The sequence below is a fragment of the Ipomoea triloba genome, chromosome 10, assembly GCF_003576645.1.
Source record: "Ipomoea triloba cultivar NCNSP0323 chromosome 10, ASM357664v1".
Classification (NCBI taxonomy): domain Eukaryota; kingdom Viridiplantae; phylum Streptophyta; class Magnoliopsida; order Solanales; family Convolvulaceae; genus Ipomoea; species Ipomoea triloba.
Window position 1 is genome coordinate 18,064,894 of NC_044925.1, and position 16,421 is coordinate 18,081,314.

At 36.0% G+C, this 16,421-nt stretch overlaps 1 protein-coding gene across 1 annotated transcript; it reads right to left on the reverse strand.

Moving 5' to 3' along the window:
- Window positions 1-1,696: 1,696 nt before the first annotated feature.
- Window positions 1,697-14,199, reverse strand: LOC116032621 (acyl-CoA-binding domain-containing protein 4-like). The gene is made up of 18 exons (XM_031275280.1): window positions 13,822-14,199; window positions 11,005-11,075; window positions 9,883-9,946; window positions 9,727-9,798; window positions 8,743-8,937; window positions 8,550-8,627; window positions 8,175-8,273; window positions 7,967-8,036; window positions 6,976-7,037; window positions 5,903-6,042; window positions 5,377-5,503; window positions 5,178-5,292; window positions 4,865-4,953; window positions 4,148-4,231; window positions 3,781-3,969; window positions 3,238-3,393; window positions 2,890-2,949; window positions 1,697-2,233 (listed from the first exon to the last, which is right to left on the reverse strand). The coding sequence occupies exons 1-18, from the start codon at window positions 13,981-13,983 to the stop codon at window positions 2,042-2,044; spliced, it is 2,025 nt and encodes a 674-aa protein (XP_031131140.1). The 5' UTR covers window positions 13,984-14,199; the 3' UTR covers window positions 1,697-2,041.
- Window positions 14,200-16,421: the final 2,222 nt, after the last annotated feature.

Genomic DNA, 16,421 nt, shown 5'->3' on the forward strand with positions numbered 1-16,421 from the left:
TTGTGTGTGAACCATACTATCAAATAATGTATTTTTAGGGGGGCGATTGGTTCACGAAATGTTAGATTACCTTAGAAAATATTAGATTGTTGGGAATGTTAAATTCCGTTTGGTTTAAAACTGAAGTATGTCAGAAATAAGACAAATAGATTAAAATACGAAAAGCCCAATATTAGTAATAAGATAAGGGAATGTGAGATTACCTAAGAAATTAGAATGTATCTCACATTCCCTTCCAATAGCTAAAACCTTCAAGTGGAGATTATGTTACGTTCCCTAGAAAAATTACATAACTTGAACCAAACATGATAATCTTATATTCCTAAGCATATATAACATTAGTTATCTTATATGACTTAAACTAAACGTACATCCACTTAATATATTAAAAATTTACATTGTATTCAAATAAAATACATTATTTGAGTATTAAAAGTATATTATTTTGTAGGGAAAAGGGTCAAATAGGCCCTCGAACATTTCATAAAAAGTCAATTAGGCCCACGAACTTTTAAAAGGTGCAATTAAACCCTCAAACATTACAAATCGAAGCAATGAAGCCCAAAAACCGGTAATTGACCTGTTATCACCGGTCATTGGCATTTTCCGGCGATCGGGCGTCAATTTCCGGCAACCGGCGACGACCGAATCGTCGCCGGTCGCCATTTCCGGCGAAAAGGTCGCCTTCTCCGGCAAAGGCGACCTCACTGGTCGCATTCGCCGGAGAAGGCGACCTCACTGGTCGCCTTCTCCGGGAAGAAGGCGACTAGAAACGGTCGCTTTCTCCCTGGAAGAAAGCGACCAGAGATCTAGTCGCCTTCTCCCTGGAAGAAGGCTACCGTTTCTGGTTGCCTTCTTCCTGGAGAAGGCGACCGTTTCTGGTCGCCTTCTCCCGAGAAGAAGGCGACCAGTGAGGTCGCCTTTGCCGGAGAAGGCGACCTTTTCGCCGGAAATGGCGACCGGCGACGATTCGGTCGTCGCCGGTTGCCGGAAATTGACGCCGATCGCCGGAAAATGCCAATGACCGGTGATAACAGGTCAATTACCGGTTTTTGGGCTTCATTGCTTCAATTTGTAATGTTTGAGGGTTTAATTGCACCTTTTAAAAGTTCATGGACCTAATTGACTTTTTATGAAATGTTCGAGGGCCTATTTGACCCTTTTCCCTATTTTGTATAATGTGCAATCAGTACACAAATAATGTACTTTTAGTATATTAAAAATATACTTTTTATGATCCATATAGCATTGTATAGACTATGATCCACACAATAATTTGTTACACTAGGGTCATACTCATACATAAGCTAAGGCCTAAGGGCATCCCCAACCTTTCTCCCCTATTCTCTCCCTTTTGTGGCCTCAACTTTTCTACATCACCATATATAATCTCCTCCATTATTTTCTCTTCAACTCTTTTCCATTTTCTCCCTATTTTATGGGTTCCACGCTCTTTCTTACATCATCTATTATTTTACTGACGTTCTTATAATTATAACTTCAAATAACGGTTAACAGGTACACAACATTCAAATCGTCTACGAAACAAATTAACATATGGAAACGAATACAAAATATTAAATACTAACAATTAATACAATTAAAAATTTTAAAAATAAGTTTAACTCAGAATTCCTAAGGTCAAATTTAAAAATAAATTTAACAAATGGAAATTTAACATGCAGCACTTACAGAGTTGGTGCAAAAAATTCCTCTATATTTTTCATTGACACTATTTAGTTATTGCCAAAAAAATCATGCAGCACTTATAGAGTTACAGGCACTCGTAATTACACAACTAAATTTCGATAGTTTGACGAAGTAATTCACTATGTTTCCCTCCGTCTTCCTAAATAACAAGTACTGATTTATATGTATATATTTTTTCTTATTGTTCTATTTCTTAAAAGAACTATAAAAAACAAAAAAAAAAAACAAAATAACAAAATAACAAAATAACTAAGGAGAAAAGAAAAAATGAACTCTAATCTGGCAATCACTATATCAGGGACAGGGTTATACTCGGTATCTCTCTCAAGTCTCAAGCATCATCATCATCAGTTGTTTGACCAGGAGTTCCGGCTAGCCAGCCCCATACACCGCCAGAGCCCTGCCTATGCTTTGAGCTTAAGGCAGCTTGCTCAGAAGCGGCCTTTTGTCTCTGGAGGAGTTCCAGTTCCTTTTTTAAGGTATCCATAGTCTGTAGCTTCTGTCGTAGCTCTGCCACGTCAACCTGTTACCAAATTATATACCTTCTTAAGACACGAAACTGCCAGAGTTCAGCTAGTCTTTTTTCTGAATGAATAGAATAAGCATATTGACTTCCACTCTATACTCGTTCAGTCCATTGGAACCCACCTTCCCACCCCACCCACCATCTACCCGAGTCTCTGACCACCCTGCCCAAAAGTTTTTCAAAGAAAATACCCAACAAAGAGCCTCAATGGATAAGATATTCAATTAAGGGGCAGATCTTAACTTCACTTGGAGCCTTGGACTCTTCATTAAATTGAATATTAATTGGCAAATTCCACACAGGTTCCATTGATGTAGTGTACAAACAAACACCAAAGTAAAACAGTGTGTATATAATCTACATGTATACACACACTCACGCAAGTCAGCAGGTGTGGCAAAGGGGGTGCTAGGAGTAGTGCAGTGCCCATCAAATTTAAAAATGTTATTGTGTGATACAAATATTTTCTAATTGGCCCCCAAATATATTTCTATTATGCTTTGGCTACCTATATTAAATTTCCTAGCCCGTTGCAGAAATAAATTTTTTTTCTAAATTATCTCTTGATCTCCTAACATAATATCATAATTTAATATTCAAATAATAATGCATAGGCAAAACAAGTAAACTTTTTTTAAAAAAATTGTATGTACCTCAAGTTTGAAGCATCTGGACTGTTCAGCCGCAAGTTGACTGCGTACAGCTTGGAGTTCCTATATACGCAAATAATTTTATGATTTAAAATAATTTACTTCAAGGTTTAGTGACAGTAGTATCTTGAAAAATTAATTATTTTTAAAAACAAAACCCTAGTCTATTAACCACATGCAGTTTCTTCCTGTAACATAGAAGGCATACAATCCACAGCTCTAGAGATTTTGGAGGCCACAGTTGAGACAGGATCCTTTTGGCATAATATGCAGTAACTATTTGTGCTTTAAATATTGGAACAGAGCCAAGTTTAATTACTTAAATTCAGTAGAAATAGTAGCAAAAGTTACTTTGTACAGGTCTCTGTTGCGAGTCTCTGCATCTGTTAACTCTTGCTTAAGCTGGAGAGTCTGCAATTTTTCTTTGTTGAGAGATGATTCCAACTCCTCCTTTTCCGCCTTCAGGGTTGATATAAGATGTTCACTTGTTTCATCGACTTTATTTACCTGTAGAATGCAGGGATGGTGAGAAAAAGAAAGGAGTTTGAAACAAAAAGTGTACTCTGTAATTTCATACATAATGTGGCCAGAGCTTCAAATATAATAAATCATAGGATATCAAATATCAATTGTAGAACATCATAAATCTATTGAGAATTCTTAAGTAAAAGAATAATCCAACTAGAACTGAATGAAAGAATGAAATTAAAAATCAGGTTAAGAGAAATTCTTCCACAACCAGCAGCTACAGCCTACAGAAGATTATTTATGAAATGATATATGGGATGTTCCTCAATCCAAGATATACTATTGCTCCAAAAATTAAGAAGAAATTACGTTTGTAATTAGTTACAAAACCCATACTAACAAGTGTTTTTTTTGTAATCACAGTACCATTGGCTCTGAATCAACATTGTCCATAGTAAATTCCCTAATTTTTCCATCTTGTCCTGTTCCAAGTTCTGACTCCAAATCTCTGGTTGGATTTGTAGCATTATGCACAGCAGAAACACTATCAGGAACTGGAGTCTCTATCATCTTTGATTGCAAGGTAGATTTGTGACTTGGTTTGAGTAAATTAACCTTGAAATAATGGATAAAGTTCAAATCAGAAGAAAGGTGAATAGAGCAAGGCTGTGGAGAAATAATAATAATAATAATAATAATAATAATAATAATAATAATAATAATAATAATAATAACAATAACAATAACAATAATAATAATAATAATAATAATAACAATAATAATCCAGCCTAACCTCATTGCTATACTGGCCATTATATCCACCAAACGAGACCAGAACATCTTCACCATTATAGGAACTTAGGGCCAGACTCAAGCCCTGTTAGGAAGAATATTGGTTTTGTAAAAAAAAAAGCAAAGTCTCATTCTTAAACATCATAGCCAAATATCCGCTCAACATAAACATTTAACATCGAGTTTGTATTAGCCTAAGGTTATCAAACAATAAACAATTAAGATAAAGGTAGCTACTACACAAAAAAATACCACAAGACAGCAAAGAAACACTCCAATATAACCTGGGATATTAATCATTCCAAGAGAAAACAGCACTGTTTCAGTTATCCAAGAGAGCAATTGCCACTAGATGATCTAATTAAACATTGACATTGTCCCAGTTTACCAGTCTTTCCCATTTGTTCATTAGAAAATTTTATATTTCCTAATAGAAAAATATTAAGGTGCTTCCTGTTTGTGAAGGATAGTGAAAGTTTGACTTTCAATGCAATTTCTCCATAAAGAAATAAAATATCCATATCTACTTTGATGTTGATGCCCGAATAAAATGGAACAATCAAAATCGAATCAGAAGGAGCATTTAAGCATTTTACTTTCATAATTTGGAAATTTAAAAAAATAATAATAAAAGAAATTAAGACTACTCTATAATTTCAAGTGATTAAATGTAAAGTATATACAATTATAATGAATAACCTTATAAAAAAAAACATACCTCACAGGCCAGAGGAGGATGACCTTGAACAGAAGTTACAACTGACCACACCAGTGCAGACATGTTCAGGACAACCATTTCAGAGACTCCTGCAAAAGGAACACACACACACACACAACAAAGTTTGATGCCAAGTGAGCACAAATCGTGTGCAAATAAGAGGCATCTTACAACAAAAGTCACTCAGCAATCTCAAAATCCAAACAAAAACCACATCTTTGATGAATTGCTTGGTTATAAATTAATAGCTTCAGCTACTAAGTTCTATAAGGATAAAAAAAGCAGATAAGCATTGGAAGGCACTAATCCTTACCACTTTTATTGTTGCCTCCCCCGACAATAAACCAATTCTCTCCAACAGTTGCACCAGCATGGCCAGCTCTTGCACTTGGTATCTCACCTTGTTGAGTAGGCCTTGACCACTCCATCTACATACTCAAATGGATAGCACTTATAAACTAGAAAATTTCGAGGCAACTAAGTAAATACAAAAATTGAATTCTATGTCTCACGGTTTGCAAATCAAGGACATGCAGATCATTGAAGCAAGCAGCATGAGAGCCCCCACCAAAAATAAGAAGGTAACGCTCAGCATGCACTGCTGCAGCGTGATCAGCTCTTGGAGAAGGAGGCAGACCCCTATGCAAAGGAAAAGTTAACCAAATAAATGCAGTTGCATATATGTAACTAATACAAGTTCTACTATTCAGTTACATGTAAATCCACAGGATTTCAACCACAGCCAAGAGCATGCAAGCTTAAGATCTTAATTGAAAATGAAAGCATATTTGAAACATATCACCTTTAACTAGGAAAGAAACACCTAAATGGTGAGGACAACCACTACAATACACCGGAATAGCACAAAATTCTAATGTTATCAAATAAGCATACACAAATCTTAGACTAGGATGGAAATGAGATTTTCCAACTTCTGTGCAATGACTTCCTACATTCCAATAGTCTTCAGATATGACAAGATGAGCAAGAAAAGTGAAGGGAAAGTAAAAATGCTTCGGAAATTTTCAAGTGTCATACAGCATATTCATTTCATCCCAGGTCAAGGTTTCCAAGTCCAGAATATGCAGGTCATTCAAGAGTGATCTTTTTGCATCTTGCCCACCAAATACTACTAAGCTTGTCCCTACAAGGGTGACTGAATGACCTCCACGAGAAACCTACAAGATCAAGCACAAAAATTTACTTGCTAGTGCTATGCATAGTAATTCAGTAATTCCAACCAGCCATGCACAACAGCCAAACACTTCTTTGACAGAGATAGAAACAGAGGAAATGACAATGCTAGACCACTAATACAAAAATCTTTAATTTCATGAAATGCAAAAGCACATTGAAATTAAAACTAAATATCCTTCAATCTTCATTTATAGTGTTCTTTATCTAAAAGCACCTTTTAAATTATTCGGAAATAAGGGTGTGTTTGGAAACCCGGAAAATGACTTCCGGAAATCATTTTCCGGGTTTTTCGTGTTTGGGAGTGCTTGGAAAACCCAGTCAACGGAAAATGATTTCCGTTGACTGGGGAAAATAACACTATTTTGGCGGAAAATGACTTCCGCTCATTTTGGGCGGAAGTCGTTTTCCGCCCTGTGCTCCAGTGCTAGGGACGGCCGGCCGTCCCTCTCTTCGTGCTAGGGACGGCTGGCCGTCCCTCTCTTCGTTCTGGCCAGAGCAGATCTGCTATGGTTTCCAGCGGAAACCAGAGCGACGCTAGTAGTAGTTTTTTTTTTTTTTTTTTCCTTTTTCCTTTTCTTTTTATATAAATATTATTATTTTATATCTTTTTGTATTTTAAATACAATAAAAAAAAATTTATATAATTATATTCTACTCATTTTCTGGAAAATGAACCAAACACACCAGAACAGTTTTCCAAGATGCAACCAAACACAGAAAATCAAACAGTTTTCTGGAAACCGACTCATTTTCGAGAAAACATTTTCCAGAAGTCATTTTCCTGCTTTCCAAACACACCCTAAGTTGAAATCATTCAAAAATATTGTGAAAAAAACTGTCAAGTGAAATACTGGAAAACGTTTATGCATAAAATAGAAAAGATAACAGAATTTTCATGAGATAAACAAGCATACCGGTGGCTTTCCATATGTCTTCAAAGTTGACCAAGTACACAATTGCAAATCAAACACCTTCACTGGAATTGAAAATGAGAAAAGTGTTTAAGTGGCCAAACTACGCTCAAGTGAAAGAGATGACAATGAAGATCTTGATAAGTTGTCAGCAATATTCCTGCCTGAATAAGTTAACTGAATTCACAATAAATCCAGTAAACGAAATTGCACAAAGAGCTATGGGAATCATAACTTTCTCTTTTTCACAAAATGTAATGCAAAGACAGGAGTCTACACAGGAACCCCAAGCAATAATAGGTACTAAAATGTGTCCTTGAGGACTTTTCATTTTCATTTCTTGTTTAACCAAGATTTACTGTGCCCAAAAGAGAAAACTCCTATAGCATAGTTATCAGGAAAAATACCACAGATATGGATGCAAGGCTAAATTTTTCATTTAGTTCTTAGTGTGCAAAGACGAGCATTGTGGTTGTAGGATGAGAGGAAAGGTTGACTAGAAGGACAAAGATGTAAAGCAAGAGAGCGAAGTGAAGGAAAAGGGGTATTAGTGTGTTATTTCATATTATTTCCACTTAAAGAAATCCTCAAATCCTGTCTATAAAGTTGAGGCAATAAGTAAGATTCTAAAGATGAGGATATTATTCACACAAACCCTAAAACTGAGGACAAAAAGCAAAATTAATTCAATTTCCACTTTCAGAAATCAGAATAATCTTTTATAGGGCTTCACCATACTCTTTTACAGGAAATCATGGTAGTTAATTGTCTTCCTTGGGATTTTAGATTCTTTTCACAAATACAGAACTGTCCTTGAATATTTGTAGAATATATACTTTAACAGCTGGAATTTTCAACAGTATCTATTTTTCTTTTCTTTTTATTTTTAGAAAGGTAGTAATGAAATAGATATTGTGTCATCAACGTCTTTGACAAAGTAAAAATCCAAATCCATTGTGCAAAATGAGATCGAGTTCTAGTGGCATGTACAAACCTTGCAGAGCATCAGAAGGATCTCTTGTATGTCCACCTACTGAGAGAAGCTTATTTCCCTCCCATGGTATCTGTAAAACAGAAAGAGCACAACTATGTGACAATAGTGAAAATAAAATTTAGAACATGCACTAATTCTTAATGACAAATACAACACAACCGGATGCCACCACCTAGTGCAGAATATACATCTCTGTCATTATACTAACCAGGGAGTGTCCGGCACAGGGAGTCACTGTCGGAGGAGAAGCCTCATCAGCTGATTTAACCTCAACCCTGGACCATGTCCAACTTTTCAAATCCAAAGCCTGCACTCCAATTCCCCAGATAACATAAGTGAAGACTAAAAATGAATATTCAGCAACTAAAAAAGTAAGCTAAACAGATTATTTGGAAAGTGGATTAGAGGGAATGTCAATAGTAGTAAACAAAAATCAAGTCTCAGTGTTCTACCAGACTGAGCGTTACAGATGTAATGATCCATATCACAAAATATATTATAGGATTTAGTAATGTAATATAAATACTCTCCTTAATAAGAATCCACAGATACCAAAGTAGTTTGCTGCCTGTAATGCTCATACCTGGAGATCACTAAGGTAACGCCCATTGTGATTCCCACCAAAGATATACATCCTATCATCAATGACAGCAGCACCATGCTGTGCGAATAAGGAAAAGCGTTGATTGATTAGAACATGAAAAGAAAAAAGAAACAAATAGATGAATAAAGAGTTTCAATAGTTACATAGTCAACACAAGTGAAATAGTAAATACCTCATATCGAGGTCTTGGACGTCGACCAGATATTGGAGGTGTAACCCATTGATCATACACACTAACTGCACCAAAGTCTTCTGACACAACATTTTTGTCTTGAGTCTCTATTAAATTACCATTTTCAGCAGGAATAGTTTTTATCTCAGGAAAAGCATTTCCATTTCCAACAACAGTCTCAGCTTTTTCATTGTGCTGAAATCAAAGGATGATATGAACAGTGGAAAGAAATGAAAGGTTAAGATAAGAGATAGAAACAAAATTCTGAATGCAACAAATTCCACTTTGATTTCAAGTACAGCCAAAAAAAAAAACATTTCTAATGAGTATAAGAATTGAAGGCATCTCCTTACCATCACAACCTTCATGACAATATGACCCAATGTGGATCATGGAGCAACATATAATGGCAAGATTTAAAAATGCAAGAAATAAATAGCAACTAATTATCAACTTATGCAGAGCTTCATATTGTTCCGAAATTATAGCCATTTCCTTAGTGTTCTACTTAGATAATACTATAATAGACATAAAAACCTAACAGTTATAAATCAAGTTGTTCCCAAATTTCATGTAAAATCTCTTATAAGCTAGATTCCTCAACTTCAATTGTTCAATGATATTAAAAAATTAAATGTAAAAAAAAATAAAAATAAATAAATAAATAAAACAATTTTAATTATAAGAATTTTGAGTGATGAAAGGCAAATTTACAATCTCCTCAACTTTTCTCAAGTTAAAGAGATGTAGCACATGAAAATTTAAATGGATTTCAACTATTTTCATTCTTAATGTCTTGGTAATATTAGCTAGCAGGACCTGCTTTTAAAATCTCATATGCATGAAGGCAAAAAAATATCCTTGAATCAGTGTAAATGTTATAGAAGCATTCAATTTACCAAGCATCAGAAAATAATGTAATCAGCATTACAGGAAGATAAACAAAAGTAAAAGAAACTGAATGAGACAATATTTCCAACTGACATTCATTTCAACATCTACAACAGGCTCCACAGAAAAATTTGAGGCCCTAGAGTACCACCCTGGGTCTTCTTCCTATCCATATAAAGAACCAAGAACTGTTAAATGTTAGTCATAAAAAAATTATTGCAAGAGGTACAAAATCAACTCTATACAGACCTCCAATATTTTCACAAACAGGCGCATTGCCTCGGTGGAAGCCATGTTCCCAAGACCATTCCAGCTTCAAAAGTAGGAAAACCCTTTAGAACACAATAGAACACTAAGAAAGGTAGTGATGTATTTTAAATATTCCCATCATCTAACAGTGTAAATTAATAACTAGGGTCAAGGTCAAAATTTCCTTGTACAAACAAAAAGAAAAAGAAGCACCTAATAGGGGTGGCATAGGTTAGGCTAAGGTTAAACCCGAAAAAATTTTAGAACATAATGATGCGTGCCTGGAAGTCTGGGAACGCGTCACTGGGCGATGTACAGGGCTTGAAGGGCGTGCCGGAGGAATGGGGGGAGATGGTGATCTACCTATGATTGCAACTAAACAGAAGGAAACAAGACAGAAAAATAAAAGGCTGAAGAGTTTTGGAGTTCTTCCTCTCCCAAATGTCATTAGACAAAAATCACAATATTCAGATGATTATTCTCAAATCCTCCAAGCTCTTAAATACCTAAGGAGGCAACGGTAACTAACATAAAATTAGGAAGTAGGAAAACAAATTAACTACTTAAGTAAAAATAGAAAAAGAAGAAAACTAATATAAATAACTTATGGTCTGCGTCTGTGATACGTTTTCCCAATGAATGCATCACATAACATGTCATCTAAACCAAACTTAGTTCAGAATTTCAAATTTTATGGGTCAAGTCAATTCAGGTTCTGGTCCTTTCAGGTTCTCTGAAACAGAACATGTCATCTAAACCAAACTTAGTTCAGAATTTCAAATTCTATGAGTCAAATCAATTCAGGTTCTGGTCATGTCAGGTCAGCCAAACTAGTACTGTAATAAAAATATAAAATCATAAAGCGCAGCATTTTGCAATATAAGAAATCATGCTACTTATAACATGCCCATAGTACCACTTCATAGAAAGATATAGAAGTACTACATGCCTAGATGAGTAGGCATTATATAAGCTTCTGACCTAGAATATAAATGTACCAATATTGTAATACAAGCAGTTTTTTTTTTTTTTAATTTACTTTACCAACCAGCACTTAATGAAAACCTCTAGCAAACATAAACACTAAATTAGAAACCACAAGTAGGAGTTATTGATGCCAACCTGTTCCATTTGCTTTGCTCCACTGGACTCCAAGCTTTAGGTTTAGGAACCTTACAAGGCCCAACAGTTGCCTGTTAAAAGAATAAAATAAAAAACCATCAGCTCTACTACAAAGACACTGAAAACAGAATGAGCAAACTGAAACACAGACATGTTTCTAATGTTCAGCCTATAAATTTCAAATGTCTTTTAAAAATTTAAAAGGATAACTCAAAATTAACCACTGTTTTGTACATAACACCCTAGCAGCATGACTTTTTTGGGTCACATTATAGGTTTGCACCTCTAAGCTGCTCCATCGTTTGGCCTATTTAAACCCTGGGCCAGAGAGGGTAACCTGCTAGTGACCTTTACACTGCACTAAGCTTCTCACATGGACACCCAAAAGCAGGGGTTGTAGAAACTTAAAAGCCAAGAGTCAAAGTGATGCGGCACTAAAGCCAAAACCTAACTCCACAATAAAAGTTAGCTCAAGAGTGGAGGTTTAACCACAACCTAAGTGCCGCTTCACAATCTATTGTAGAGTTGATATGAGATTGTATCATTGCCCACCCCTTGAGAAGCCAATGTCCGCAGTGGCCCACTCTCCGGACTCTTCTCGACACTAGGTAGCCCTTTCCTAGATTGCCCTCTCCACTAGGCTAGGGCTAGCACCGGACAAACAAACGATTCTCACTTTAGATAGCTTTCACTCTGGAGTCTAGACTCTTCTCGGTTGCTTTTGAACCTTATCAAGCATCGAGTAGTCCTTGGTAGCCCTTTCCCGCCACACACCGGCCTCTCAATGAAAGCACTAACTGATACGTCACTCAAGCCAAGACCCTAACTCCACCACAAAAGCTAACACAAGAGTGGAGGTTTGGCCCCAACTTAAATGCTACTCTACAATCTCTTGTGGAGTCAATATGTGATCGTATCCATTGTTATCAAGGCGTCGCCTAGGCGTCGGCCTAGTGTGCTCGCCTCGCCTAAGTGCAGAATACAACCCAAAACTCCACAAAACATACATGGGTAAAACCTACACACTAAGGCGAGTCGACCGGTGTAATTTTCAGCCGAAGAAGTCGCCGGAATATGCCTCACGCACCGGCGCGTGGAGTTGGAGCGACGGCGCAGCGGCGGCACGTGGAGGAGCGTGGTGGCTCCGATGGCGGAGCAGTTCGAGCTCCGGCATCGTCCTCCTATTCCGAGCAAAGCCCACTCCTCTTCTCAAGGCTACAACTTCCTAAAGTAGAGTAAATATGGTTGCTACAACTTCCTAGAGTAGAGTAAATATAGCTGCTACAACTTCCTAGAGTAGAGCAAATATGGCTGCCTATTTCCAACATTTCCAACACACACATTATGCCTATTCACATTCTAATTATTTTATATGGGAATATATATTTATATATATATATATATATATATATGTATATATACACATATAACTCATCGGGTAGGCGGTCGACAACATCTCACCTAGAAAGTCCACCTTGATAAGCTTGATCGTATCACAAAATCCATCCCCCACCCCTGCCAACCTACTCTATCCCCAAAAATGTAACCATCTAGATAAATGTCTTAAGTTTTTGACTACCAATCTCGCATGCAAACTTTGTTTAAGTCCTATGCAAATTCATCAAAATTCTAATTGTTGAATTGTGGTGACTGATGAATATGAAGTATGGCTTTATTTATGCAACTTTGTGTTGCTTTTTGTGAGTAAGTGTCACTTTGCTTTGCGCTTTAAAGAGATCCAAACTTTGTTCCTTCATTGTGTTTTTTGCTTTCAAAGAGTTTTTCTTGAACTGTGTTTACTAGGCATAAACATGTTTTTTTGTCCATAAATGTGCTTTAAAATACTTGTCTATGTTGACTATGAAATTTTGCATGAGTTATGCATGAAAATTACATATATGCCCTTTATGAAAGTTTTGAAAGGAATATGATAAATGCTGGTGCATAGGTTCTCTAATGCAATTAATGCAAAGCTATTAGTAGAATACTGGACTAACTAAAGTGCTGATTCAATATTAGTGAATATATCAAACCCTATGTATACTTGATTAGAGGGAGATAGAATTAAATTCTGTTTATTTCTTGGAGAAGTAGCCAAGTAGGTGCCTGAATTGAATTGCCAAAAAATAGAAGGCCAAATATACCTATTCTATGGAGGCCATGGTTAACTTGTTAAGGACATCATAGGAAAAAGGCTATGACTGACTTTCAAGGTCTAACATTCTTCCTATACTCAAGTTAACATTCTGAGCTTTGTTTAAGTCCTGGCTTTCAATATAATCATTTGACCCTGTCTTACCCTCCTGCAAAACATGCATCCACCATTACAATTTCTAATTCCATAATCATACTGTATAGGAACTAGGAATCAATGAGCCCATCTTGCAAAACATACATCCACCATTAAAATTTCTAATTCTCTAATCATACTGTGTAGGAACTAGGAATCAATGAGCAGCATTGACTATTTTCGACATGTGTAGGAATAAGTGAGCAGCATTACCTCCATCCCCGTGTGATGATAGAGTAACAAATCACTGGGGCCGATCCTTAACAAGCAAAGATAAAGCATAAAGAGAAAAGAAAAAAGCAAATGGGGAGCCTAGATCTAGCCATATATCGGCGAAATAGAATTCACCAAGCACAATTTCAAAAAGAATCTCCCAAATCAGTGCCGATTAAGCAAGATAAATCGCAATTCACAAGATGCTACATTAAATCACGACGCTAATTGAACAAGCAAAACCACAATCCGATCATTCAGAACCTTATGTACGAAAAAGAACGCAAAACAGAAGCATCAATGATGAGGCGAACCTGCTGATAGAGGGCGTAGAGAAGTAGCGCGACGTCATTTGAGAACTTTGAGATGACGCCTTTAGCGGAGTCGTCAGATCCGTCGAAACCTACGTAGGCCGCTGCCGCATAGAACCTCTCCGGGTATGCGAGGCCAGACCTCGCCCTCGTCATCGCTGCCATTTACCACCACCTCTCTCCCTCTTTTATTTTCTCTCTCCCTCTTCTCTCTCTCTCTCTCTCTCTCTATATATATATCTATATATCTATATACACAGACCAGATGGCGAATATCTGAATCTGAGTTCAGTTCGGAAGACTCTCAGGCATATATGAATTTCAGTGAATTGTTTTGCCTGAAGAAGATGAGAAGTGTCGAACTAAACGTCGATTTGAACTGAAATTGAGGTGAATGAATGCGCCTAGAACAACTATATACGTTCGCAACGTACAAGCTCATTCCATAAAGGTACAACAAGTAGTGTTGTATCTTAAGCATCATTAGTTATACCTCTCCAACAATTAAAATATTTTGGTCCGGTTTTTTTTTTCTTTTTAATTTTACGTCAATGATGACGTCTTGTTGGTAACTTGGTAATATCATAAAAAGCATCAAATATGGTTTCTATAATTGGAACATCTATATATATATATATATATATAGGATCCTGTGAAACAATTGCCTTAGGTCAGAAATATGATGAAATTGTATCCATAGATTGAGTCCAAATCAAGGGTTCAAATTAGAGATCTTTTAAAAAAACGCAGTGACATTATTGTAATTTTGTGTAAGCAAGTTCCAGTGCACATTTTTATGTCATATAGTCCACATTTTTATGTCATATAGTACACATTTTCCCTTCTTCTAGTGCACATTGTTATGTCATACCGTGCACCTTGTTCTTTCTTCTAGTGCACATTGTTATGTCATATAGTGCACATTTTCTCTTCTTCTAGTGCACATTGTTCCTTCTTCCAGTATACATTGTTCCTTCTACCAGAGCACATTGTTGTGCCTTCCAGAGCCTTCTTTTAATTGTAGATGACGAACTTTTTTTAAAAGATCAATTAATCTTGATGACTAATTACTAATCTGAGTTGAATATTGTTTGTTTGTTTATTATTTATGGTCGTTTATGATTTGCGATGATGATCATATGTTAAATTTAATTTTTCAATAATTATTTCACATATTTGTGCCTCTAGTGCGCATTTTTTGCCTTTTAGTGCACATTTTTCCTTCTTCCGCAGTACATTATTGAAATTCATAGGTAGCAAAATTTTTTTTCTGATCTACGACTGAGATTCTATCTCACTTCTCACATGGGGCTTTTATCTCACCTGAACCCCTTCCTCTGTGTGTGTCTGTGTGTTGATGAAAGTAATTGATGTGGAGTATGTATGGATCAACTAAGTTTGCATAAGTTATAAAGGTAAATGGTAAATGAGAACAATTGTAGTGATAGTGAAGGGATTGATTTAAGAGTATTACAATGTATGTTGTGTAAGAATGAGACATGCTGAAATATAACATGATTTGTCTAAATTAAATTATGATATAAGCTATTTATACAAGAAAAGTTAAACAAACTTGAGCTAAATCATGGTGGCGTGCAAGAACGTGTCAAATCTCACGAACTGTCCACACGACTGAGTCAGAACCCACCATTATGACCCTCGAGATGGGCTACAAGACGAGAATGGTTGGGTGCCCCGGGTCGCATACATTTGTCTGAATTACCTTGGTAGGACCACCTTGGTTCGGATTGCCTTGCTTGGCCTGGACCTCCTTGATTCGGATCGCCGTTCTTGTTCAAGAACCCTTTGGTCTGAATCACCAACAAGAACCCTTTGGTCTGAATCACCTCTCTTGGTTCAGGTCGCCTTCGTTCGAGTCACCTTCTTGGGCCGACCGAACCATCTTCTTGGGTCTCAGGCTCTAAGCTCCCGAACTTGGAGTCCCCGTTCTTGGGTCATTTTCAATATCTCCATTATGTATAATTAAAATATTTAATATACAAATTTATACAATTAACATTATCCACTTGTTACCTACAAGTTTCCGTAAAAAGATAGTGTGGCAATGCCAATTTACATATTTAGCAATTATATAATGTATGGGGAGCAATTTCAACTAAATTGGCTGGTAACAACGAGATTCCAAGTTCAACGTTATGTGAGAGTGGGTAACCAAGGCCCTCTTTTTAAATAATAATTAAAATAAAATGTTTGATATAACTTGACATATCAATGCTATAAAATGTACATACAAGTGCCTAGCTTTTAAAATTAGCCTTGTCATACACCAACTCAACTATTTGACTAATTTACACTAGAAATATCAAGTAAATGATGCTAATTGAACACATTTTTTATGTTAGATATTGCACATGTTTTTTCCGATAATACAATTGCACAAACAATAAAAGTTTGATAGTCTATTTGATTTTTTTTAATATTTTAAAATATCAAAAATGATTTATCAACTTCAGTTAAATCAAATTAAATAATTGATATAAATTTATTATCCAATTTAGTAATCTAATTAAAATTTTAGACAAATTCAATGACAATATTAGAAATTTAAGGACATGTTTACTAACAGAAATTTGTTTTCTATT